The following is a 25,989-nucleotide window of genomic DNA, read 5'->3' as shown; positions in this document are numbered from 1 at the left end:
GGTGTTTTTAAACAGTATAAATTGGGACATACATGTCACAAAACAAATCTTCCGCGAAAAAACAAAGCTTTTCTAGCAATTTTTACGCCACAGGACGTAGAACAGCCACTACGTGACGTATAATTCCAACTTTGTGGCACGCGATTTAAAACGGACGAAATAGCCGCAAACTAAAATCAGTCGCGGGCAATAAATATTGCTGTAAAAAATTTTGTTTTTGGCGGAAAAATTGTTTTGTGACATGCTTGTCCCAATTAAGCTGTTCAAAAATATACAGTTACCAGTTATGCAGTTACCCTTTAAGTACGTATCGTCTGGCAACTATGCACGTATTTGTTTAAAGAGTGTGTGTTGTAAACTCGGGGAGCATAATATTTTTACAAATTTTATGATCTTCCAACCATGTTTTACTTTGTAATCAACAAGGATTTCGTAAAAATAAACTGTCTCGTACAACGCAGCTTTTTGAGTTGGTTACCGATATTCATAATAACCTTAATGCACTCACACCCAAACTGACGCTGTGTTTACTGACTTCTCAAACGCTTTTGATCGGCTAACCCACTGCAGACTTATCGCAAAACTAAACCTCTTAAAAATGGTTCCGGTACTAATTAATTGAATAAACAACTTTCTTACCACAAGAAGTCACTCCGTTAAACTTGGTGAGACAACTTGTTATACTTCGCAAGTTATTTCGCGGACGAGCGGGACTGGACGGCCACCCGTCCACGCGGGAACCCACCTCGCGAGTGGCCGGCTCAAAAGCGCCGTCCGTCACTCGACCATATTCAGCGAGGTTCAGTTGCGCCATCTGTCGGTCTGAGCCAACGGCACATGTTGGGAACTTTGTTGACTGAAATTATTATAGTGGGTAGACGAGAAAGCTATCTGTGAAAAGAGTCGAAGTACAGGCTAGGTGGTGGAAGTGAACCATTTCGTCGTTTACCCTGAGATTGGGGTTTTTTTGAAGAGCAGAAGTAACAGAAAAATACCTGTCTGTTTTTCTGTTACTTCTGCTCTTCAAAAAAAAACCAGTCTCAGGGTAAACGACGAAAAGCTATCTGTCTTTTTCTCTCTACTCCCTCTTCGAACCCGTTCGAACGCGAACGCGGAACGCTGGACGCCGGGGGTTTGTGCAATCGACCGCGTTCGAAGTGTGAGTAGAACCAAAGGCCTTTACTGTATACCCCACTAATCGTTCCAGTCGGAGCTCGCCGTTCAGACGTCCCCGCGCGCGCTGTCGTCTGCCTCAGTTCCTCGTCGCATACCGCGGGGATGTGAACTATCTGGCTGTGGACAACGGTAAACGAAAAAGGCCTACGGTCATTTGCGGCATTGGGCCAACGCCAACTAGAATAATCGAGGCCTGCGCAGTAGCATTTCGACGTCGTGCCATAGAGATCGAGCGCAGACACAGATTAAACACGAGTGCTGCGTAAGCATCGGGATCGGGCGCCATCCTCGTGTGATCACGTCACCTGGAGGCGAAGCACAGTGCTTGTGCAGCTGGGCGAGCTGGTGCTGAATTTAGGAATACGATATATGGGACCTCCGCGCTGCTTAGAAAGAAGTCTGCACTTTCAAACGATAGGTGTGGGCACTGCGCGTGCTCAGAAGCCAGATTTCCGTGAAGCGACCCTACAAAAATCTATAAATTATTTTGAATTTTTGTTCAAAATTTTCTGGAGTCGTATTGAATTTCTTTTTAAACTTTTTTTAATGTTTCTTTAGACTTCGTTTTGACAACTTATTTAACTCCTAGTTTAAATTGGCCACTTAAACTTTTTAAACTCCTTCTTACATACATTCTTTTGAATTCCTTACATAAATTTTGTTGAATTCCTTCTGACGGAACCGCAAATTAACGTTTAAAGAAACATTCAATTTTTTTAATATATTTTTTTTAATTTCGTTAGGAAATAGTGCCTTTTTCGTACGTACACATCCCACAAATAAGCAATGTAAACAAACACAAACATCATCAAGCACTCAACAACAGAAACACAGTCCTGTTGACAGCACCAGAGCCTTATATAGCCTACATATTGAAAGTAATCATTTGGCCGGTGACCACCACAGCACTTACTAAGTTTCCAAGTCTCCGGTCTCCTTCTCGAAAGTCTGTCAAAGGGAAGACAGTGTTTCGAAGTTCGTGGACTCTATCTCTCACTAAAAAGCATTGGTACAACTAATAATAATTTCGTGTAGTCGCTAAAACAAAATCCACAAAAACGGCTCATAGAGCAAATGTTATCGCTTCTCTGCATAGCACCACTCAGGACGAAGCCAGTCAAGGCGGTTGCTCCACTTAGTTATTTTGCTCTTCTTTACTAGTTGAATAGGGTCAATAGTGCCACGATAGTCATTTACAAAGTGAGAACGGCTGGGCGTGTTTTTCGAACGCCTGGCCTCCAGCACGCGCCCCATGCCTTCCGTCGTGCTTTGACTTCGCAGTCGAGCTCGAGGGGCGCGAGACGTCGAAGAGTTGTCAAGGATAGAAGGCTCGTGCTGGAGGCAGGAGAACAGAAGCTCCTCCCTACGGTTCTCAACTTGTCAGAGACTATTGAGAAACTTAGTGACTTTTGACATTTAGTCAAGATGTATTATGTTCAATAAAAAGTCAACAGAAAGTCTGTAGTTTTTGTTTTGACACTGGCTGCAGAAAGTCAACTGAATAATTTAAACACGAAGTAAATAGAACGTCTGCAGTATTTCCGATAACACTTTCAACAGGAAGTCAACAGAAAAAAGATCCAACGTAGAGTTAACAGAAAGTCAAATAGCTTTTTCTTTGACTCAGGCAGAAGAAAATCATTAAAAAAAATCAACACAAAATTAAAAAACTTTCTGTTGACCATGTCAACAGGAAGTCAGTCAAAAGAAAGTAATCAGAGTGAACAAGAAGTCAACAGATTTTCAATAAAAAGTAAAAAAAAAAACATCCGTCATATCGGACCCACACGACCGCAGACCAAATAAGATAATAAAAAATGTCTCTTTTTATAAAATAGTATAAAGAAATAATGTCAATATGTTTTATTTTTTTTTATTTTTTTAGAAAATAACCTACAAAAAAACGTCGTTACAACTCCTTTTTAATTTTTTTATAAATAAGTCTACAAAACAGAATCTATTGTTTTTCCTTTTGAATTTTTTTTAGAAAATAACTTACAGAAAAACGTCTTCACAAGTTCTTTTTAACTTTTTTATAAATAAGTCTACAAAAAAAATTTAATATTTCTACTTTTGAAAGTTTTTTGACAATAGTCAAAACAAAGTGCGTTTATAAAGGAATTCAGTAGGATCGCGTAAAGTCAATAAGTCTAAAAAACTTAAAAAAGAATGTTGAGACCCGTTTTCGTAAGGGGAGGCGTGTACGCATGCGCAATGCTGACAGCAGCACCACCGCAGTGGCCTGCCGTCACAGGGTTCAGTTGGTGTCTGGTGCGTTTCACTTTAAAGGAACACTAACACTCACTAATTTTTTTTCAGTCGATTTAATATGGTTGTCAGGAGACTACCCAATCAATATCTTGTTGCAGAGCCACGTATATCTCTAATAAAGCCAAAATACTAAACTGCTCGAAACCGAAACCGAGACACGAGCACGGAAGCTCATGGCCGGAAGTCACATGGCTACACCCAGTCTTGTACGCGTTACCGAAGAAAAGTAACCGATTACAATTGCAATTCCTCCATTGAAAAATGTGACTTATTAAAGAAATCAATTACTGCATCACGAAAGCAATTGAAAAATTACCAGAAAGTAATTGATTACTTTCCACGTAACTTTTTTTTAAACATTTTAATACGAAATCAAATTTCACAAAAAATTAAAAAGCTATTGGTAATAGAATTTGTCACTTTCTTCAGTAACACAGATAGACATATAGAAAGAGAGAGAGAGACAGAGAAGGACAAATAAACAGCCACAAGCTAGACTAGTAGAAACCTCGATCTGTTAACAAAAATACTTCGTAGATAAGACTGCCTTCTTTTCGTGAGCTCTTTCGAGATGAAATGGAGGAAAGGGGGGCTGTTTGTCGTGGCGAGATGAGGCCAGAGTGCCTCAATTAACGGCCTTCCGTTTAGTGTGATGCCATCCTTTGTATAGCACCCGATGCCGACAGCATGCGCTCACAGGGAAAACGCAAAGAAATCGTCGAGAACAAAATGCCGCAGTAGCACAGTCAGCGCAACGAGCCTGTAGCCATAAACAGCTTCGCTGTAAAGTAAGCGTTCAGAACAAAATGGCCCGATGCCAACACCCTAAGCAAGGCGCGCATGAAGGCCCCCTAGATGAGGTCAGTGCCGAACACAACCGTCTATGTCGCAGCAAACCCGGATCGTAACAACCCGTACACGGGAAACGAGGTACTCTCGACCACTCCCGACAGCTCCGCAGTCAAAACGTCGCTGAGCGCGTTGACATTCCAACCCTCCCGGTATCTTGGTTTTCTTTTGTTTTGTTTAGGGGTCCGGAAAAGTGTCAAACGTTGGTGCGACATAGACGAGTGACGCAAGGGCAGACAGATCGATTTTTTACGTAAATAAACTCGTCAATAAATGTAGCTCTTTCGGAAACACATAATTGATTACAAAAATATAATAATTGAAATACAGCGAACGTTACCGCAGAAAAAAAAAAGTAATTGAAGCGTTAACGGTTACAGTAAATCTTCATTTCGGGCGTGTGAAGGAGACGACGACGATGACGAATTTGCGTGCACCGTTTGTCGTACGAATGTTTCGCACTTATCTTACAGTGTTTGGACCGGCGCGACTCGACAATTGGAAACTTGTGAAGTTGCGGCGTAAGCAACAATCGCGGCGCTGCAGTCGGCAGGGCAGCAGAAAGCCGCTGCAGTCTGCACGTGTCGCCGCACGTGCGCGTGCACGTGGTGCACGCGCAACCAACGCCATACTGACCTTACTGCCGATGCGCGGTGTCGACGCCTATCGCGATCTACACCCCACACCTCAGGCTCGAGCCGCTCCGGCCCCGAGACTACACCGTATTCTAGTACACTGTTCTTGTAATCCCTTTATCCCTTTCGGTCGATGTTCCGCTCTCGAAGATCGATTCGATCCCACGAACGTCAGTTTCGACGTAGCGGCCCCACGTGCGTCGCGTGCCGCCATACCGTCGTTCAGCTGTAGGGTGTTTTCGCATGACGTCAATCCGCCATTTTGTTCTTAATTTGTTTTTTCAAACATATTTGCTAATATGAAGGATTACATCGCAACCTGTCGAGGAGATGTCAGCGTGGTAAGACTTATAAGCTTCTGTGCTCTAGGCATTGAAGGAGTCATGGAAATCCTTGCAATGCTCGCATTCGGCACACGCCAAAGAGCTCGCAACAACGAAATGGGGGACAAAATTATGTCAGCGAAAACACCCTATAGCGGTGCATCGTTATATAGAGAATGACGTGTACATATACTATGGTATTTTCCGGCCTATAGTATAGTCTGCGAGGGCAAAATTTGGGTAAAAAAAAACATTACCTGCTCAGATAGTCCGCATATCCGGTGCATAGTCCGCACCTGGTGCTTAGTCAACACGAAAATCTTCTCCTACACGGCATACCTTGACAAATGTCTACTTTCTTAGCTCACAAGGAAGCTTGTATTAAACACAGATCAACATTAACATACTCCTTCATTCACAAAATCCGTCAAATTTTCTCACAATGAACGATCGTGAACTTTTAAACAGGTATAGTCCGAGGACTATAGCCCAGAAAATACGGTACTTGCCGTGATCTGTGGAACATTTTTATTTTTATTTTATTTTTTTATCAAAGCATTTGCAGCATTTCGGAGGCCACAGAAAGAGGCTGCATATTCTTTTCTATTTTTAATATTGGATAACTCACGACTTTGAATATATTTGGTACACGCAGCTTGAACGCTATGTGACCATGGAAAAGAGATCGAGCGCGACTGAAACCGACCAAATCTCGACAGGCTGTTTCCGGGCGGAAAGAAAACCAATTTCAAGCCACAAATTATGTTCGGTGTAGTCAAATTCTTATAGACCAACGCAACTCACTGACGTCACACGCCAGTGCGGTGGCGGTGCTGTCGGCACTGCGCATGCGCATTGCTCACACTTGGCGTGGGCAAAGCGGGCTTGTTTGGATACACTATGTCGTTGTGAAGGTCATGTTTAACATAAAAACCTCGGCGAACATAAATACCCTGTCAGCGTCCCCTTGAAGGGCAACTCTGCTTCATTTCTGATATTGAGGAAGCTATGCAGCCCTCTTCAGTATCATCTAGGAAGACCACATGTAATATTTTACTATGTAATTCCGTCTATATGTTTAGTAAACTGGCCAGCAAACGTTCAAACGACACAAGTCGCCGAAATCTGTGACGTGAGGCGCAATCAACAGCGCAGTCAATAGCACGGAGTTGGAGCAGCCAACGTGAGAGTCATGTCTACGTCATTCTTACCTTTTGTTCGTTTCTACTTCTCAGAGTGAAATTGAACGATGACGTCATGAATTTCTCCTCCGGATGTTGGCTCAACGGCGTCCACGTGATAACCATAAAGGCCCGTTCACACTCTTGCAACCGAGTACGACCGAGAGAGACGAGACCTGTTGAAACCTCTTAAAAATTCTTGAGACGAGGGAACACACTGGCACTCTGGCGCCATCTATGCAGTGACCCTGGAACTGCATTTCACAAGAGCGAAGGTTTTGCGGGATTTTCGAGCTCAAATGTGCGTAATACCTATGAGAAAGGCTCGTTTATAACGTTGACAAAAGCTTTTCGAGCCAAGAAAGAAAGGATAATGCCCGAGAGAAATAGAAAATATGCCGGACCGCCAAGTTTACACAGCTACCCAATAGATGGCGCCAGTGTGTCCTCTCGTTTAGGGTGCTTACATGCCTGTCTGTCTCAGGGTGAAGACAGCCATTGTTGCCCTGAATGTGCCAGCGCGTGACGGTCTGGCACACTCGGTGCGTGACTTGGGCGGTAAAATGACGTCTATGCATTAGCCAAAGCTACGCGCTCGAGCTAAGTGACACCAGATTGTGCCCGCTTCAAAATGCATAAAACAAAAACGATTGGGCGGAAGAATGGCTGAGTTGTCACCACTCAAGCAAAAGCGCGCGTGTGTATCAAGGCACTCTACTCTCGTTGTAAGAGGTTTCAAAGAACCTAAGAGGTCGCAAGAGTGTGAACGGGCCTTAACACGGATGCGCTATACTACAGGCCGCAAAGTCCAATCACGAGCATGTTAGAAACCTACGCGGTATACTTGCTCCGTCGTACGTATCAGTGACCAAAACGCGTCATGCGGAGGTGCGTTTTTTTGTCTGCTTATCGAACCCTCGCGACGGCTCCGTCTGCTTGCTACTACTGAAGACTACTGAAGGGATTAAATACCGTCTAAAAGCGATGTGGCGAAGAGAACCCGGGATCAAAACCAGTGGCCATTCAGAAAATAAGATGAGTCGGACCGAGTGTTCGACAGAGGAGCGTATGTACGGACCGCGTGCGGAAGAGAGATACGTGTACGGGTACGTTTTACGTACACTAAGATTGGATTGGGTTGTTATGGCTAAGGCGAAACGACGTTATGTCAATGTTGCCTGCTCGCACACCAACTTATTCAAACAGTTGACATGTTTACGAAATATGGCATTTATGTTTTTGAATCTATAAATACCATGTACCTATACTTCATCCATATAAAATAGCGCGCTATCACATCAGAGAACCATATGCGTTAGATTAGTGCTCTTCGTAGTCTGCGTATCGTAATTTCTCTCGCGCACTCTTTCGCAATGCGGATGCAAGCTTTTCTTAGGTAGTGCTCCGTCCGCCAGCCTTTAGGCCATAGTCCGAGTCATAGGGTGAGACGGAGTATAGTTTGCGGTGCCCTGCGCGCCTGTCGGAGCCAAGAGCTGGGAGCAGTCCGTTTCGTCTCGCCGCTGTTGTAGTTCGAGAACGACGTTTTGTTTACGACACGGGCGCGGGCCGCATCTCCAACGCCCACCTGCGATACCTGGCGAAAGATCCATAGGCTCGCGATGTTGAATAGCTGCCTGCTCAAACTACGAGTTGACCAGCCCCGAGAGTTTTCTTTCACAGGTTTCCACGCGACACTGCGCATCTCAATGTATGGACGGTGGACCTCCGGGAACCCGCTGTCACCAAATCGCAGGACGATGATCTGTTCCGAATGCTTGTGCTCATGACACTAACTAATTTGCTGTTACCAGCGAACCAGAGAAATGTCCGTGAAAAGATTAGTTCCGCTGTGAAACCAAATGAATGTGCACTGGAGCTACACTTATCACGGCATTCATAACTTTCGCTGACTATTTTGAAAGGTACACAATCCAGGGTACTAAAGCAGGAGATACATGCAGGGTCAAACGACCACCGCGTCGGTCGCATTAGACGCGCCGGGTGTTTCCCATTGAACGAGCATATACGTATGTCTCGCGCCTGCAGAAACCAGGCGCGAAGACTCAGCTATTTTCGGTAAAATAAAGTTGAAGTTAAAGCTTTATCTGTCAGACCTACGAAGGGAGTCTGGCACGCCCCAGCGGAGGCCTGATGATTGATTGTGACCAGCTGGGATCTTTTGACGAATAACCGAAATCTCGGTTACACGGCGCCTTGGTGTCAATAAGCCCGCGTCAAATTACGGGCACCTCCGTCAAGATTCCAACCCGAAGCGCAAGCTGGGGCCGCAATGGTGCTGACGTCGTTGGACGTCGTGGCAAACTACATTGGCGAAAATTGCGGAGCAGACGGCACTTGCGCTTTGCTCTAAGTTCGCCCGCCGTCGCATGGAGGATCACGTGACCTTTCGGACCACGCGGTTCGATGTGACGTGGACATGACTCTGACGACAGGAGACCAATGTTGCCTGCCACAACCGAAGTTTCGGTTTTGGTATCTGCCGATGTTTAAACTAAGATTACAAAAATAATATTCCACATTTCGCGAATTTGAAGGCGTAGGGCTGGCTGTTCATAATAGTGCTTTGGGAAATGGAATCACATATAAGCCTAAATTTTTGGGGAATATAGCGGAGTTGCCCATTAAAAAAGCGATGCAACGATTTTTGTACTTCCCGCAAATACCGCTTAAGGTGTATCCACACGACGGACCAAATTGCCGTTTTGGTCCGCGGGCCGCGCATCACGTGATCTTACGTCACCGGTTTTCGAGGTCCGCCGGTGGTCCGCGGCCCGCGCTTCTGAGAAATGCCAAGCGACTTTTCTCGCCCGGACCTTGGCGGCGGACCGCGGCGTTTTTAGTATAATTGAAGCGCTAAGTCTGGCAACAAGCTGACTTTTGTTGTATGGATTGGAATCCAAATCCAAAGTCGTTTTCTTTTGTCGCCAACTGTTGAAGACGAAGAAGACGAACCTTTCGTTGTGCGACGATGCAACTTTTTACTTCATCGCGCTCGTGGAGCAATTCCCCGCTCTGCGGGACAATAGTCGTGACGAGTACTCAAATAATCATCTAAAGATGTCCCCATGCCTTTTTCGTTTCCCTTAAGTCCTCCTCGTCCTCAATAGTCAACGCCAGGGCCACCGCGGCCAAACGTTTCTTTCGTTCAACCTCCATCTTGGCTCCTTACAAATAGCCTCAAAGCAGCTCGCTGCATGCGTTTGGCGGAGCTGTGAGGCCGAGGGTTAGACCGGCCCGTTCGCTCTGTCGTCTGCTCTTTTGGTCCGCCGTGTGGATGCTCATAGCAGCCGGGCGGCCCGCGGGCCGCGCATCACGTGATCAATTGGTCCGCGGCCCGGTCCGTCGTGTGGATACACCTTTAGAAGGGGCTTCTGTCGTTAATGGCCTTTCAAACACCCGTTCGTTTTTCACCACACGCAATCAAAGTCGCAGAAAAAAATTAAAGAAAAACGAGCAGCGTTAACCCCCTCAACTCGCAGCCAAAACAAGCGGCCACGTGATCTGGAGCCGATTATATGCCACCAATGTTCATATAGCAACGCGCTCAGGTTGGCAAGGCACAGACACCCGCTGAGTTCTAGAAGAAGAAGAATAATATAGATGGTGCTATGGAGAATTTGGTAGCCTTGAAATGGCGCCGGCTAATTCCAGTTCTGAGTTCTATATCAGTTCTGAATTCCGGTTCTGAGTTCCAGTTTCTGAATTCCAGTTCTGAGTCCTAGACATTTTTATGTTTCGGCTATTGTCGTCATTCCAGCGATTGGACACTTGCCACTAGCCAAATGCTTCTCGAGCTATCCATTATCTCGAACCCAAATCGAGTGCCCACGCAATGCTCGGGTCCAATCTATGAGCCCAGCTACGTCATCGAGTTTTGCGAAGAAAAGATTGAATGAAAACGCTCGCTTTTGTCCTTGAAATTACACCGTAACAAAGGAGTTTCTTGGCCAGTGGCATAGCCTGCGAGTATCCTTAGGTTGGTGGGAATAAATAGGCTCGGTGTAAACAGTCGATACAAGGAAATGTTGATCGTTGTTACCAGTGGCCATAACCGACTTGTTATGCCTGACTCACTTGGTCCGATTCTGCTTGCGATTTTCAGTATCAACGACGACCATCTCAGCTGCGGTTTTAGTTTCTGCGGCCCGAGCGACATCGCGAGTGAAAATAGCGAGCAGAATCTCATTATGCGAATTAGGCTTTATCGTCCATTCTGCGGCGTCCACGCGGAATGAACTGCCGCTTGTCACATTATTCACGCGAAGTTTCGCGGTGTAACGAGCCCCGTTAATTTTGCCGAGGCCCCTAAAGTAATCAGATTTTGCCCAGGAAGACGTAGAATCAACAATTCCAACGCAAAAAAAGGGCACGGGGATTCACACCGACGCCGACAACATCGCATTCCAACGGTCTGTTTACGGGCGACGGCGAGCTTCCTGCCCACACTCCATCGCGTATGGGCGGCGCCGGTGGCACCCGCTAGGGGCGCTCCAGTTTATTAGTAAACATAAGTTGGTCGAAGACAAGGACAAAATGAGTGCAGCGAGGGGTATTCGGCTCCTCCTTCTGTGCTTGACTTCGGGCACTGCAACTTGGTTTTAAATAGGAAAAGGAGGCTATTTACATTTTTCAATTACTCTAGGTGGTTTTGACTGGACACACGTCATCGCTACTTGGTAATGACGTCACAACTTTTTGATTGGTAGACACGTTCCGAACAGACTATATCGCCTTCAAGTTATTAAAGTTGCCTACTCTATGAAACGCATTTATGCGTTCAAATATTGATACAGAATATTGGAACATACCTAAGCCTCGCGCTTATTTCTTTTTTATTCAGTCTAAAAACCTTGCTCTTGTTTATCGCTTCAATAATATTTTTTTAGGAAACTGGTTTGTCTTATCTCATTTATTGCGCTAAATTTGAAAATTATTATGTAGTGATTTTTGCTCAACGTAAAGAATTATTAGTGCTTTTTATTGGGTTAATTTTCTCAGCGAGTGAAGTATTGAATCATACATGTATAATTGCTAGTGTATAGTTGTTGTTTTTTTTTTCGATCACCACTGATGTGAGCTTCTGTACGTGAAGCTGGACCAGCTGCTTTCCCCAAACCCTTGTATGCTGAAAATATCATTATAATTAACTACATCATCTAATGCTGGCATCAGGAAGCATCCAAATGCCACAACTCAGTTTTGTGTGGACTCTCAGCGCTCCTACAACTCATGAACAATCACGACGTGGCTGTTCATGATGAACGATCACAACAATCAACAATCACTATACGCACCTCTCTCGTGGCCTGGAGTCGCCTGTTTTCCTGCTTCCAGGACAGGGCAGTGAAGTCTTCGAAGAAGCCGCCATCGGATTCCTGCACCCTGCGAAGCAAGCCACAGAATTCATCAGAGCCACCGCAGAAAAACATGCCCCGTCGTGCAGCGACTTTTTATTTGTGTTTTTATAAGAAAACATTTTTTAAGAGTTGAACGATTCCCGAAGTTAGCTACCAAGTTGTATCTGCTTCGTACAAAAACTATGTTTTGTTATCGTTAACTGCGTTTTTGCATCGTGACAAAAAAAAAAAAAAGAAAATACGGCAGCAGCGCGTTTCTGTAAAAAAAATACCCGCTGTTCCATTCCTAATTCTAGACAACTTTTGAACACGGAGAACGAGACTGCCCTTTAAAGCCGACAGAAAGTTATGAATTCAAGAAAGCAGCCCTACGCCGTTACAAGTATATATACACCTATATATTTCGGAAGGATGGCTTCAACATAAAAGACAATATTACCGACGAGGTAGTTCGAACATTTAAATTGGTGTTGTTCTCATTTCATGCTCTCTTCGTGTCAATAAAACGTCGCTCAGGTCCTGCCTAAAACCTGCATCGTCATACCAGTCCAAGCTCCAAATCATGTTGCTGCTTGTTACGAACACAAAGAGTTCCCCTTTCCTAAGGACCTGCAGCTTCAGTGTGCAGGTACTTCGTTATTCGAATGTGTCATTCGGTTCCCGCCATTGCGGCCATTTCTGAGTGATATTGCTTTTCTTTTTAGAAACTTTCGCTAATATCTTTTTACGGGAATTCTGTTTACGTGCGTCAAATAACGCATTTAATGTGCGCGTGCATACGTATTCTACTGCTGAGAACGGCAAAGGGTACGGATAGATATACGGTCTATCCGTGCGACATGACAACTGGATGTTTCGAAATAGTGTTAGACGATCGAGCGAACATCGTTCCTAATGGCCCTACTTAAATTCCCAGCAAGGATATAACGGGAACATAGTGGAAATGTTCAATCTCTTCTTGAACGATTTTGTATTCTTCAGAGCTTGAAATGTTGGAAAACTGGCATAAGAAAAAAAAAAAAGAAAAAAAGAAGGCACATCTCCCTCTAGGCGAGTCGTTATGTACCGGAAGTCGCGGCAAACCAAAAGCTGCAATTTCTTTTTTAGCCAAAATTTGTTGTCTAGCGATGTCATGGAACATCGCGCGCACGTAGGAATGTCTACGGACCGACACTGTTTACGGAGGAGAACTCTACCGCAGCGCAGTGACGTCAAAGCCGAGCAGACAGGGAAACGCGCCCTCGAACCGGTGCTTTCCCTTTTTTCTCAGTCCGTCGTCTGCTTCGAAAAAGAAAAAAAGAAGAAAAAAAAAAAAGAAATTTAAAGAAGTTCTACGCCCAAGTACCCGTATAATAATCACTGTTGCTTCCCAGCGAAACGAAAGCACTATTCTGCGTTTTATTAAAGGTTTAAAAAAAAAAAAAAAAACACGTTACGTTACAAGCCGAAACCGTAGCCAACAATATTGCTTACTTTATGAGTCGCAGCCAGTGATATCGCGGCTCTAGCCGATAAGAACGATGAAGGACGAATCGCGAAGCAAGAAGCCCGAACATCATACACGAAATCAACTCTCCGACATAGCGCCACTATAAGGTGGCGCTAATGACGGCCTTGCGCACAAGCAGACTTGTCTGTAAACAGTGCATTGGTGTACGCGGAACGCAAGTTCGTCTGCTTCTTTTCGCAGGGGTTCTGGTGACGTCAGAGCAGTGAACTCTGATTGGTTCTGGATGAAGGATAGTGGGTAGACCTCAAGGCAGCTTGCTTTGAGGCCTACTCACTATCCTCCAACCAGAACCAATCAGAGCTCGGCATTCTGACGTCACCACAACCCCTGCAAAAGAAGCAGACGAACATGAGCTCCGCATAGAAGCCTTGTCTTACGGCCACCAGTCACGCGTGAACTTTGGCAAATCAGACAGCCTCGCTGTAGCATTATCGTCACATATATACATACATATCTCTCTCTATATATATATATATATATATTAGGAAAAGGAACGACATGTTGAACAATATCGGAAGAACTGGGGTCTCATCCCCTAGCCGCCAAAATACAATTCCGATATAAGCAAAGGACTACCCAGACCCATTTGGTCTGGGTAGTCCTTTGTCTCCTGCCCGAGGTACATAGCTTGGCTGCTCTCAATATAGAAACGTTCCAGTGCGGGAGTACAGAGCGTGATACGAATAAAACTAGATTTCATCATACCTAGAAAACCGAGACGCGGAAAAAAAGTTGCATCGCGCGATATAGACCGTATACCGCGGTACGACTGAAACCGAAACCATCGCATCCGGGCGAAAGCAGACGACGAAAAAGCCAACCGCTACAATCCAAAACGAAGCCACGAAAGAAGGCGTACCGTAACACGAGCCGTAGATCGAGCCAAATGGCGAGTCAGATCAGGTTGACTGTTTTCGTGGATCAAATCCCCCACCCCCCTCAGCACAGCAACAAAGAGATTGACAAAAGAAGAAGAAAGAAAACACGAGAATAAAGCTCTTCTACTGTGACCTAGTTTCGATTCATACGACAGCGTTAGCAAACAACAGGGTCCATTCAGAGCAGACGACCGCTAATGAAACATCAACAGTCGTCTGTTTTCAATGGCTTTCGTTGTTGGCTAATGGAATAACGATGACAGCGGAACTTTAATTAGCGTCTCTTTATTTTTTTTTTTTTGGTATTAACTTCCAGGCTAGTCTATTTTACTCAAACAAAAAGGTGGAGAAAACAGACTTTCAAAATCGTCTTTTGGTTCGAAAAAAGAACGCATCAAAATGCACTTAACGTATATCTCTTCTTTTTTTTTTCTTCGGTATTTTGAAACAAAATGAGCACTTGCTTCTCTTCTCAAGGATGTCCCTCGGTCGGCTTGCTTACATTAAGAATGATTGATCAACTTGGTGGCCTGTGCTCGGAGACACGCTTGTTCCCGTTCTTTTTTTGTCGTGAACGTCTTTTCTGACGGAAGGAATACACGTTCTTTAGCCGCTTCAAAACGATTTAGAACTCTCCTTTGCATCCACAACTTAGAAAAAAAAATATTGCGGTTGTCATTGTTTGATTGCGGGAAAATTTTGATAGTCCCTGATTCAACTCAAACTTCGTTCAATGCATTCATAAAAACGACTGAACTATTCGCCCAAAAAATATTTCACAATACTTTTGTTTTTCTTTTTTCGCGAAGTCATTGAATTCTTTAATTTGGTTTGAGAGCCTGAGAGGCTACACTGGCAACAGTAAAAACGTGACGACAAATGTAATAGGGTGCAGTTCAGCCAACGTTATTATATTAGCTCAGTTACGAAACTGCCCATAGACGCCGTACCAAGGACAGCCTATAGAAGAGATGAAACTGAACTCTGAAGACGTGTTTTAAAAAATGAGTTTCGCGAGGTGCGCAGTTAACTAACAGCCAAAAGTCGATTGGCCAAAAGGAAGCATTACAAGACAAAATTTAGCCAGTCGGTAAAAAATTCAACGGAAACCTGGAATCTTGTCAATCAGGTAAGGAAGGAAGAAAAAAAAATAATATTGATAATACAATCAAGAAGCATTTCCCCCATGCAGATGACTGCACTATGTTAGGAGGCTCTTTTAGTAGTTCTTTTATCAATGGGGTTAAAGAATTAATAGAGAAAATTATGCCAGTAGAAACAAAAACATACGCTGCCAAGTTCCGTAACAAAAACTCTGCATGCTTGCCTCTAATGTTTGAGGATGATCTTGTAACCTTCGTAAATTCTATGTCCATAACAAAGTCACCAGGTATAGACAAGATACGTGTGCGAGATTTACGTTACAATACAGATAATCTAAAACAAGTATTAAAATAATCAACGGTTTCCTTACTGCAGGTAAAATTCCTAAATAGCTAAATGTTGCAGTAATTAGGCTTCTTTACAAAGGCGGCAATAAAAGGATTTCGGGAATTACCAATCACGGAACAATGGGTTCAGATAAACATGAATGCCTTCTGTGAAAAATTTTCTCTTATTACTGATCCGTAGCATGGTTTTCGGAAAAATAAAAGCACAACAGCACTTTTGGAGATTTTTCAACTGCATGAACGATACACTAGATAACAATAAAATTGCTCTTGCCTTATTTCTAGATTTATTGAAAGCTTTATATACCATCGATGATACGTTACTTTTAGAAAAAAAACTTTAAAAAAAGAATGGCCTTTAAAAGACTATTTCATAATTTTTTTTTTTTTTTCATGACTACCTCACAGACAGATTTCAAGTGGTGAAAACAGAAAATTGTGTTAGTGGTAAAACTCGGGTTCAGTGCGGTGTACCCCAAGAGAGCACTTTGGGCCCGTTGCTGTTTAACATTTACATAAATGAGTTAAGTCTTTTACCGAGTCTAGAATCCTCTTATATGCAGACGATACAGTTCTACTATTACCATATGACATATACGAAAACGCAATTCAAATATTTCAAAAGGACGTGGACATGTTATTGCACTGGTTTTAGGACAATATTATTTCAGTAAATAACAACAACAAAAAAACTTATGTGATTCCGTAATCCCCATGAACAGGTGAAGCTTACGGTAGGCATTTATTTAAATTCGGGGCATGGCAACTCTTGCAAAAAGTATAGCCCTTCCATACGAACAGTTTGTAAAGTACTTAGGCATATTTTTGGACGAACATATTTTATGGAACCATCATATAGAATTTATTTTAAAAAAGGCTTCGCGAAGTATCAGCGTATCTTTACCGGTTAAAGAGCGTTTGTGGTATAAATGTTAGAAAAATGTTTTTCTGGTCCTAGGAGAGTCGAGCTTACGATACGGTATTACTGGTTTTGGTCAATGCTCAGGAAATAAAAAGTTGGGTATAGATAGATTGTTCAAACAGATTGCGAGTAACCTTGCGTACGACACCACATATGATAACCTAGTAATAGATATGAAAATGAATGAACTAAATATACAGTATTTTTAAACTGTATGAATACGTATCACTAACACGGCATTACTACGATAAGAGCTTGAAATTTGAGGTCAAACAAAAAAAATAGTGTGTTCTATTCCTTTAATTTATTTGGAAATGTTTTGGTCTGCCTCGTCCTACGGACAAGCAATCTTCTTTGCTTTTGTGGGCCAGTTACTGTAAGTGTTTTTTTTTTCTTCAAAATAATAAAAAAAAAACATTATTATTATTATGCACGGGCAGTAACCCCCCCCCCCCCCCCTCACTCACCACGACTCGCCTCCCGTCGTTTGACGGGCCGGACGGCTGCTTTGGTAACTGCAGTGTATTATATAGGATACGTACGTTTTGAAGCGCAGCGTCTAGATGGTGTTCCCCCGCACTCTACGAAACGCACAGTTCGTAAACGGAAATCTAGATGGCGGTTCGAACCACAGGAGGCGGACTGAAGTGAGTGAAGGAGGGCACCCCTTCCGCGGGAGTTCCACAACTTCCGCGGAAGTTCCACAACTTCCGCGGGCGTTCCACAACTTCCGCGGAAGTTCCACAACTTTCGCGGGAATTCCACAGCTTCCGCGGGCGTTCCACAACTCAAAGTTACTATATGGGAACTCCCCCTTCCGAGGGAGTTCCCATCTAGTAACGTTGAGTTCAGCTATTGTGTCTGGAACGCGTCTCCGACTGGTGTGTTTACCGCGTCCAAAAAAGTGGTCCCTCGATTTCCGCTTGGTGACGTCATCGAAGTGTTGCGCTGTCGCCGGCCGCGATCCTGGCGGCGTCCCACCATCGACGCTGAATGTGGCAGACGCCTGTTCCGCTGCAGGTTAGTCTCCAGTGTGGCAGCTAGTCCATGGAAACTTGGGCAGCTGGAAGTTGGGACGCCGCGACGACAGCGACACTCACCGTTCGCTCGCGTTTCTTCGCCAGCATATCTACGACCAACCGCCAGGATCGCGACATTCGACAGCGTGACACTCTGGCTTCAACGACGTCGTTTGTTGGCACCTCGGGATCACTTTTTGATGTATGGGTGGAATAGGACGCTAAACACACCACAGTCGGAGACGCGCTCCAGGCAACATAGAACAGCTTGCTCCAGACGGATTTTTGACAATGTTATGCGTGAATGCAGACACGCTCGCACCAGCAAAAAATAAATAAATAATAATAATAATAATAGTAATATAATGCAAATGCGCGAAATATAGTGGCTGTGTTCCAGATTTTACTCGAAATGATCCACAAGTTACTCCGGCGGATCATGTCACGTGACATGACAAATAGAGCAACGCAGCAACGCGCGGGTAGGTTTTCGAAAGGCAAATTATTTATAACTTTTACCTTAGAGTGAGATCGAGTAAATTTTTGGAATACGGCCATAGTGTATATCCTCAGAGTATCTTGCAAGTTTTACAACATTTTACGTCATCTCACTGTATACAGCGCGTGGAAAATTTGAATGTTTTTTTATGGCCTTCATTCGCTCTTTTCTTAATGGCTATTTTGAATTTAGAGATAACAAAATGGCACGCTTGGAAGAGTAAATCGTGAGAAACCCGAAAATGTGTTTATACTTCGTTTCAGCTCAAGACCAGACACAGCCGATGCTACGAGTGCGAGCATGTGGTCGTGAACAGTCCTTGCACTGCACGAGCGCGCGAGCTTGGCAGGGACGCTGAAAGCCCGGAGCTCGCTCTTGTAACTTCTGCTACGCTCACACTTCAAAGTGAAACGGAGTATACAGACGCTTTACACACGCGATAATTACAGCCGCCATTGATGACCTTCTGTTGTCTTTCTCATATGCCGAGCCACTGAAGCGAGCGTTGACAAGCCTCCACAGAGGCCAATGCTGTGGAGAAGGGTGCAGTGCAACCTAAAATATCAATAACCTGCCCTGCTGTGGTTATGATGAAGTGAAATAAATATAATAAGAATAAACAAAAACTGAAGGTCGGTTATGGCGGCGAGCATGCACAGCTGCTGCAAAGCGTCTATAGTTTGGACAGCTCGAAAAACTGCCGGAGCTCCTCTTTAACGATGACCACCTAAAATTTACTCCCACGACGGGCTCTTCGTACTTTTTCTAGCATACAGCCGGTAGCGGCTGAAAAAGGTAACTCTCTTCGTCCCCAAAAAAGTATGCAATGAAAAGCGAAGTTGTCTGTGAGGGCAGACGCACGTGTGGCTCCGATCCCTTCTCCGCCATATTAGAGGAGCCCCTCTAGTCTAATGCGATTAAGGGAATTGGGCGTCTGAGTCCGCTCTGTACTTGCATAGGAAGGCCACGCAGATCGCGTCAACGGATTCGCTGTTTCGTTCACCCAATCACATACCAACAATCCTTCGTTTCAGCTGGAGTTCTGATGCGGCCGACGCTATGCGAAGAGCAAGTCGTCTGATTCTTGCGCAGGAGTTGTGGAGACGTCATTGGCTTCGGTTGAAAGGCCAGTGGGTGGACCTTAATGCTAGATGCCTCGAAGTTTACCCACTATTTGGTTTCAATCAGCCAATAAGAGCTGAACGTTCTGAAATCATCGCAAACCCTGTGCAAGAAACATAGGAACTTGCGCTCAGTGCGACCCATCCAGAAGCGCGAGTCGCTAAGCCTTTCCGGCTAATGATTGCTTCACCGATGATAAAACACGCGCAGAAACGTGCGAACACCATGACGGTGCATTAACGACGCTGTCTGATTGGTCCCATCAGCTCGAATAGCCTCGGCTGCGTCTGGACTGAAGGTGAAACGTCGTATACAAGACAAGATCTGCCCCTCCCTCCTAACGGAAACGTCACGAAATTCGTCCGTAGTGGAAGCTATGCGGAGTGCCAGTTCGTCTGCTTCTTTGCAGGGGTGGCGATGATGTCAGAATGCCGAACTCTTATTGGCTTATTGAAAAAAAAAAAAAAATAGCGGGTAGACCTCAAGGCGTCTAGCATTGAGGTATCCTTTCAATCAAAGCCAATCAGAGCTCGGCGTCGTTCTGACGTCACAGCAACTCCTGTTCTAGAAGCAGACGACTTTCTTTCCGCATACGTGCTCGTTGAACTACCCACACGTCTGTCTTCTGCAGCGTGACCACGGGCGCCGAACACGGGGTTAGGCGACGAATGGGGGGGGGGGGGGGGGGGGGGGGGGGGGGGTTCATTGGTTCGGCGAGTGCATAGCCCTCGCCGCATAATCGGCTCGGGAGTTAAAGGAGTATTTACATCGATTCTCCCGCGTCATCGTGCGGCGGCGGTGCTTGGGGCGCACCCACAGTCTGTAGTGTACGCAAAAAAAAAACAAAAAAAAACATCATGGGGGATGGGCATTTCTAGGTTGTTTTGGTGCAAATCTGCCTCCTCGTCAAATGCCGCAACTGGGACAGTGACGAAAGAGCTGGAAAAGCTGTCGAGAACAGGTTTCGCGTGTCTTTAGCCCGCCCGATCCGTCCGAGAACGTGGATAGGTGCCGTGCCCGTGAATAGGGACAAAAAATATCATATAGACGCCGTTGGACCAGGAACGCATGTGCGGGAATAACTTGATGTAAAATTGTTTGTTTGTTTGTGTGTGTGTTGGTGTTGGTGTTGTTGTTCAAACATGAACGCGGAAGAAACATGCAGTAGTTCGAACTAAAGCCCTTGATGTTTTAAAAGTAGCGCAAGGTGCGTCGATGAACGAGGCACGTGCAACGTGCAGCCCTTGGGAAGACCCTTGCGGCACAGCGCAGCACTCAGCTAGATTTCAGACACCACGTTCTTCCCAGAAGTGACGCGCGGCACGTGTCTCGAGCATTTCCACAACAATGAATGGCGCCCCTTTTCCCAGGATAGAGGGGCTTTAGTTTGAATCACCCGGCCCACGTTCCGTATGTCCTCACGCTCAGACGGCCGTTTGCACTTTCGAACGACCGACTTCACGGTCGATCGACAGTGGCCTTTATTTAGTTCACGTCAAGGGACGCGCCGTCGCCTCGGGATTGCGGTAAGAAGGAATTGTACGTAGGTCTCGAAGGACTCTTAAACTAGAAGAAGGGTGTCTCTAGGGTATATCGGCTCGGTGTAAACAGTAGATACAAGGTCATGTTGATCGTTAGAAGCTGTGACAATCGCCTAATTGTTATGCCTGGTTCCGATGGTCCGATTCCGCTCGCGATTTTCAGTTTCAACGTCGAGCGACGCAGCTTCCGTCCACGCTTCTGCAGCCTGAGCGACGTCAGAACTGCAAATGGGGAGCAGAATATCGTCTTGTGAATCGGGCGTTATAGCGTCCATTCTGCGGCGTCCACGCGGAATATTCATTGTCGTACGTCACATTCACGCCAAGTTGTGCGGTGTAACGAACCTCGTCCATTTGGCCGGGAGCAGTAAAGTAGTCAGGCAGTGCTAGGGAGACGTAGAATCAACAACTCCAGATTCGATGAGCGAGGCCTTTTGACGTGTGACACGCCATTGGGAACTATTCAGTCGCATGGAGTTCGCGAAAGAAAACGAAAATTAAAAGTGAAAGAACGAGAGAAAATATGCCTTCTTAACCTTTACGATGGTTACTTTAACAAAAAAACGTGGACACTAGAGGAATAACGATATAAGATACAGAAGAATACAAAGAGAAATTATATCGAGACTGTAGTGCAGAGTAAAAAAAGCTTGGTACAGTGACTGGTTCAAATACGGTTCTGAATATAGTCCAACTTAATAATGTCAAGGAGAACTTTCAGGGTAGCTTTTCAGAGAGCATCAAGCAAAGGGAGAAAATAAAGGCCCACAGAAGTCGTACGCATATCTATACATTGCCGAGAGCTTGTTTTACGCCTAGTTTCAGTTATATATCAGTATACATTTCTAACACGAGTCAAAATCCATCGGTAGGCCTTGTTTCTTCGTTTCACCATAAAAACGAAGCTTGGCGGCCTCAAAGTCTGCGAGCTTGTTTCTACAACGTCATCATTCCGGAATTTAACAGGCGATTTTGAAAGGGATGCCTTTACGTTTTCAAATTAATTACAACATGATGAGGTTAGTTTTTTTTTTTTTTTTCCTGCTATCTGCCACTGTACTTGAAACAATGTTGTAACTCGTTTAATCGATACAGCAGTATATTGGTTCAACCATTCCCGACAGAATATACTTCACAAACTAGACAGCACTACATTACTTTTAATTAAAAGCTAAAGTAATCCATTCCTCAATCCCAGTTTCATTTTTCAAAATAAAAAAAAAAAAACTTAATAGACGTCTATGTGTGCACATTCAAACGTGACCCTCATCCGCTTCGCTCCAAGCCCGCTAAAAACAAAACACGACACACACCGGGAAGTCGCGAAAAGCTCAAAAAGAAAAAAATCGTTAGGCCATATATAGACGGTGGGTTTGACAAACAGGTGTAAGCCGCTTAATGCAAATCCCACGCTACGGGGACGGCACATTCTTAAAATCCGCGCGTAGCACGTGACTTTTTTTTCCTTTCTTTCGTTTCTGACGCTGACTCAATCTGCCAAAATAACGTGCACTCGGAGAAGTAGACGTAGCGCGGAGTTTTTTTTCCGACGAAGAGGCGGATTATTTTGGCGTCATTTGATCCGATGACACGTTGCGCGTGCGCCGCCGTTGTTGCCGCGGCAACAACCAGCCCCTCCCCCCTTTCTCCCTGGTTGCTGTTGTTGTTATTGTTGTTATATATATACACATCGGAGACGTAGCGGGATAATCCGCAAAACATGTGATTTCTCGGAAAATAGCACTAGCGAGGGAAGAGGGTAAAAACTGAAGGGAGGTGGGAGAAGGCGCTGAAATTTGACCCGTCGAATAACGACTTATAGAACACTCGTATCCTAAACCGGATTCCGCGCATGTTCTTTGTCATCTCTGAAAAATAAATTTAGACAAAGGGACTCGTGGCATTACGTGTTGCCCCGGAAACGCATGACTATAGATTCTAGAACTACCAAATAAGCTGCGTTTTAGAGTAACAATATCGCTTCCGCCATCTTGGAGCTTAACGTCATTGTTGCCAACTCGTTTAAATCGCAGGAAGGGAATTTTCCGCCCTCCGGAAATGTTGAAAACGTTTCGTCACAAAGAAGAAAAAAAAAACAATTTCGCGTTTGAGCTTTTTACACCCGGTACATGAAGCTCAAGGGTCGCGTTTTCGAATTGGGTACCGATCGCCATAACAAACCCCTTTCCAAAATCCGCGCCGACGTCTGTCCGCCATTGCTAGATCACGTGCTCTGCGCTTGTATCGAACATGAGGCCTGCGTCATCGCTCGGCGTGAACTCAGCTCGGCTCGCATTGAACCCGACCGCTTACATCAGCGTTCGGCGAGGACTCGGATCCAATCAAGCGCTTCGTATCCAAGCAATGGCGATCGCCAATGTTGCTCAATGGACCTTAAAAGGGACCATGAAGGCAATTTTTTTTTTTTTTAATAAGGTGTTTTCGGAAGCATTGGGGTCCTGGCATGCCACACAATTTTTTCTAGAACGTTGGAACACTTATTTCTGTACCTGCAAATAAATTTGCGAAACCGAAACAAACATTCAGATTTCTTCCCTTTTTCGCCTCTGGAAAGAGAAGTGACGTCAGGGAGCACTGCGGCATCGGTAGGATTTAGTGCCCACTCAGTGTCGTTCCCATGGTTCGCTCTAGTGCACGGCGGTCTGTGAAGAAAACCTGGAAGAAATGGACGACAACGCCGCGCTCGCAAACGAGTTTCAGCTCCCGTTCAGCGACCTCACGCCGACTGAACGGGATATGCTGCTGAGGACGCAGAACTCTGGATTGGCGACCGATGCAGCAATGCTGTGCATTGCTGCATCGGTCGGCAGTTTATGCAAACTAACGTCGCCCGATCGACCGCACGTCTTTAGCCGACCTTTCGCGCAACCTACTACTGCACATAAACGCGGCATGATTGGTGAGACACCAGTTCGCAAAGCGAACACGAGACGACGCACGAAACCAAAACCAAAAGTCCGCCGCCCCCAACGCTCGTATTTTTTTTTTTTTGTCTATGGTTGCTCGATGCTTGTTACACGCCCGAGGTAGCAGTGCGGGATGCGTTCAACCAGTGACAAACGGAGGGATCGCTTCAGATTATGCTTTTATGCATGGTATGAAACCTATTAATTCCCAACTACAACTTCAAAATATTATCCAACGTTCAAATAAACTTTTTTCATCCCATCTCACCACCGAAATCGAAACCAAGAGCGCGTCTATCGTTTGAACCAATCGCCAGACGAGGAGCCCGTTGTCGTCGCACTTTAGTTCACCTTTCTGCCGCCGCCTCGGTGGGGTCTCAGGCATCGTTCCCGGCGCTATTATCACCGCGCCTGTTCGCTCGATTGGTGCGGCACCCAAACTTCTGTTCGGGCTAGAACTTGGTCAACAGTATCTGATACGTGCTCTGATATCCATTTTAATCGTCGAATAAAACTTCGAAACTGCCTTCATGGTCCCTTTAAAAAAGGTCTATTTCGCTCGCTTTCTGCTAATTACCAAAATGGCGGTGCCCACAAAAGAACACGTAGGAAAGGAGTGTCCATATCTTATGCGTCAATTGTTTAATGATTATAATGCGAACTTGTGTTTTTTTTTTTTTTTTTTTTTTGCACTTGAGTATGATTGTTTGTTTTTTTACCACTTTCGCCTTCAATTTTCAACACGTAAACCCGAGATAAGGTAAAAATAAAGTAATGGACATACAAACACGCCGTCTCAACCTAAGAAACTAATTTATTGCAAAAGCTCGTCTTAAATATACGCAATAATACCTTCTCGCCGTTCGCAACCACCTTCTCAACACGAATACAGCAAAAAAAAAAAAAAAATGCGAACCCAAAGCTTTTGTGTCTACCCTCTCCCTCCCCCCTTCAAAAAACAAAAAACCCTGAAGGTTGGCACACAAAATTTTCCCACCACAAACGGATTATTATGACTAACCCCACCATACGCCATTTTTCAAAACCGCAAAACATCCCCACTCAACATTTCTTTTGTTTTGTCTCGGGTTCCTTTTGTTCTGGTGAATGGAAACGACCCACAAGAACAACAGCTAAGCGCAAACGAGTTGGCATAAATGGAACATAGTTACGAAGGAGCCATAAACGAAAGACGACATTTGAGACCTCGTGATTGTTCTGCCCTTCTCTGTGCTCAGCCTCGGGGATCTATCGTAGTTATATATGTACATTCACCAGCTTGCCTACGTTTTACCTAGTTCAATTACCAATTTTACACTCTATTGTTTCCCTATAGTGGAAAGTGGGAGGGACAAAAAGGACCGTCGAGTGTCTCTTGACTAGGCCACTTCTCCCCAACACCAAGAGGGAAAAATGCAATACGAGGTGCCAGATTACACAAACAGCTTCAACAGGAGTGGCGGTTAAGGAGCAATACCAATACGAGCCGTGCATTAAACTCAAGGTATGTGATTATAAAACTCACAATGGCGATACAATAGGGAATTGTGAAATGTGCCCTTGGAACGTGCACACTTCATTGTTTTATATAATAGTAAGATGAAGAAGGAGACTTTACGTGGAAAAAAAAGTTAGCATGTATCCAGGGCACAGCGCAAATTCGCCAGCCTTCAGAGGCTTGAGAACTAAACAAAGTAGCGTAAAAATAAGTATAAAAAATGTTCAAAAACATTTTTTCTTTTCCTTGAACAAAAAAAAAGGCACCCAACTACAAATGTTACATACCTTTTGACTGATTCTTTCGCAATTTTTCCCGTAAAAATGGCACGGGGCAGGGCGAAAATATTTAGATACTGTATAAAAGTATAAGGAAATATTATGGAAGTTGTAGATTCCAGACTCGGTCGAAGGTACCTCGTAGCGTGCCACATATCTCAGGGCATGGAGAATTAGCCTGAGCATACTGATCACATTCAAGTGGGATTCTGATTAGCGACGGGACTAGGGGCGAAGACGCCCAAGCGGATGAAAACGAAAATGACGACAGACGTACCACAATGAGAAAGTGAAAACGAAAATTAAAATTCTGAATAAATTAACGATTCTGAGGACCACCGGGCCTACGCCACAAAGCAGTGGAAATTCGAATGGAATGAAAGTCGCTTGCGGCCATCATATCGTATTTTTTTTAAATATATGTCTAATGGTGACAAGTTGCTACATTTTATTTATTTCAGTGCACATCACTCAAATTTTCCTAGGTGTCTCAATATCATAATGGTCGTCTGTAATAATTATATCTATTTT

The 25,989-nt window shown here is 44.6% G+C and overlaps 1 protein-coding gene across 2 annotated transcripts in view; it reads right to left on the bottom strand.

The window, feature by feature from the left end:
* The window catches only part of LOC8051575 (BAI1-associated protein 3), a 331,413-nt gene that overhangs the window by 163,709 nt on the left and 141,715 nt on the right, over nt 1-25,989 (bottom strand). For both annotated transcript variants that reach the window (XM_040220141.3, XM_040220142.3), the window contains exon 2: nt 11,751-11,838. In XM_040220141.3, the coding sequence (XP_040076075.1) occupies nt 11,751-11,838 (88 nt within the window). The remainder of the gene's footprint in view (nt 1-11,750; nt 11,839-25,989) is intronic.

This window comes from Ixodes scapularis, unplaced genomic scaffold (assembly GCF_016920785.2).
Source record: "Ixodes scapularis isolate PalLabHiFi unplaced genomic scaffold, ASM1692078v2 PGA_scaffold6__148_contigs__length_123643588, whole genome shotgun sequence".
In the NCBI taxonomy this organism is placed as follows: domain Eukaryota; kingdom Metazoa; phylum Arthropoda; class Arachnida; order Ixodida; family Ixodidae; genus Ixodes; species Ixodes scapularis.
This window is presented reverse-complemented; position numbering and strand designations above follow the sequence as displayed.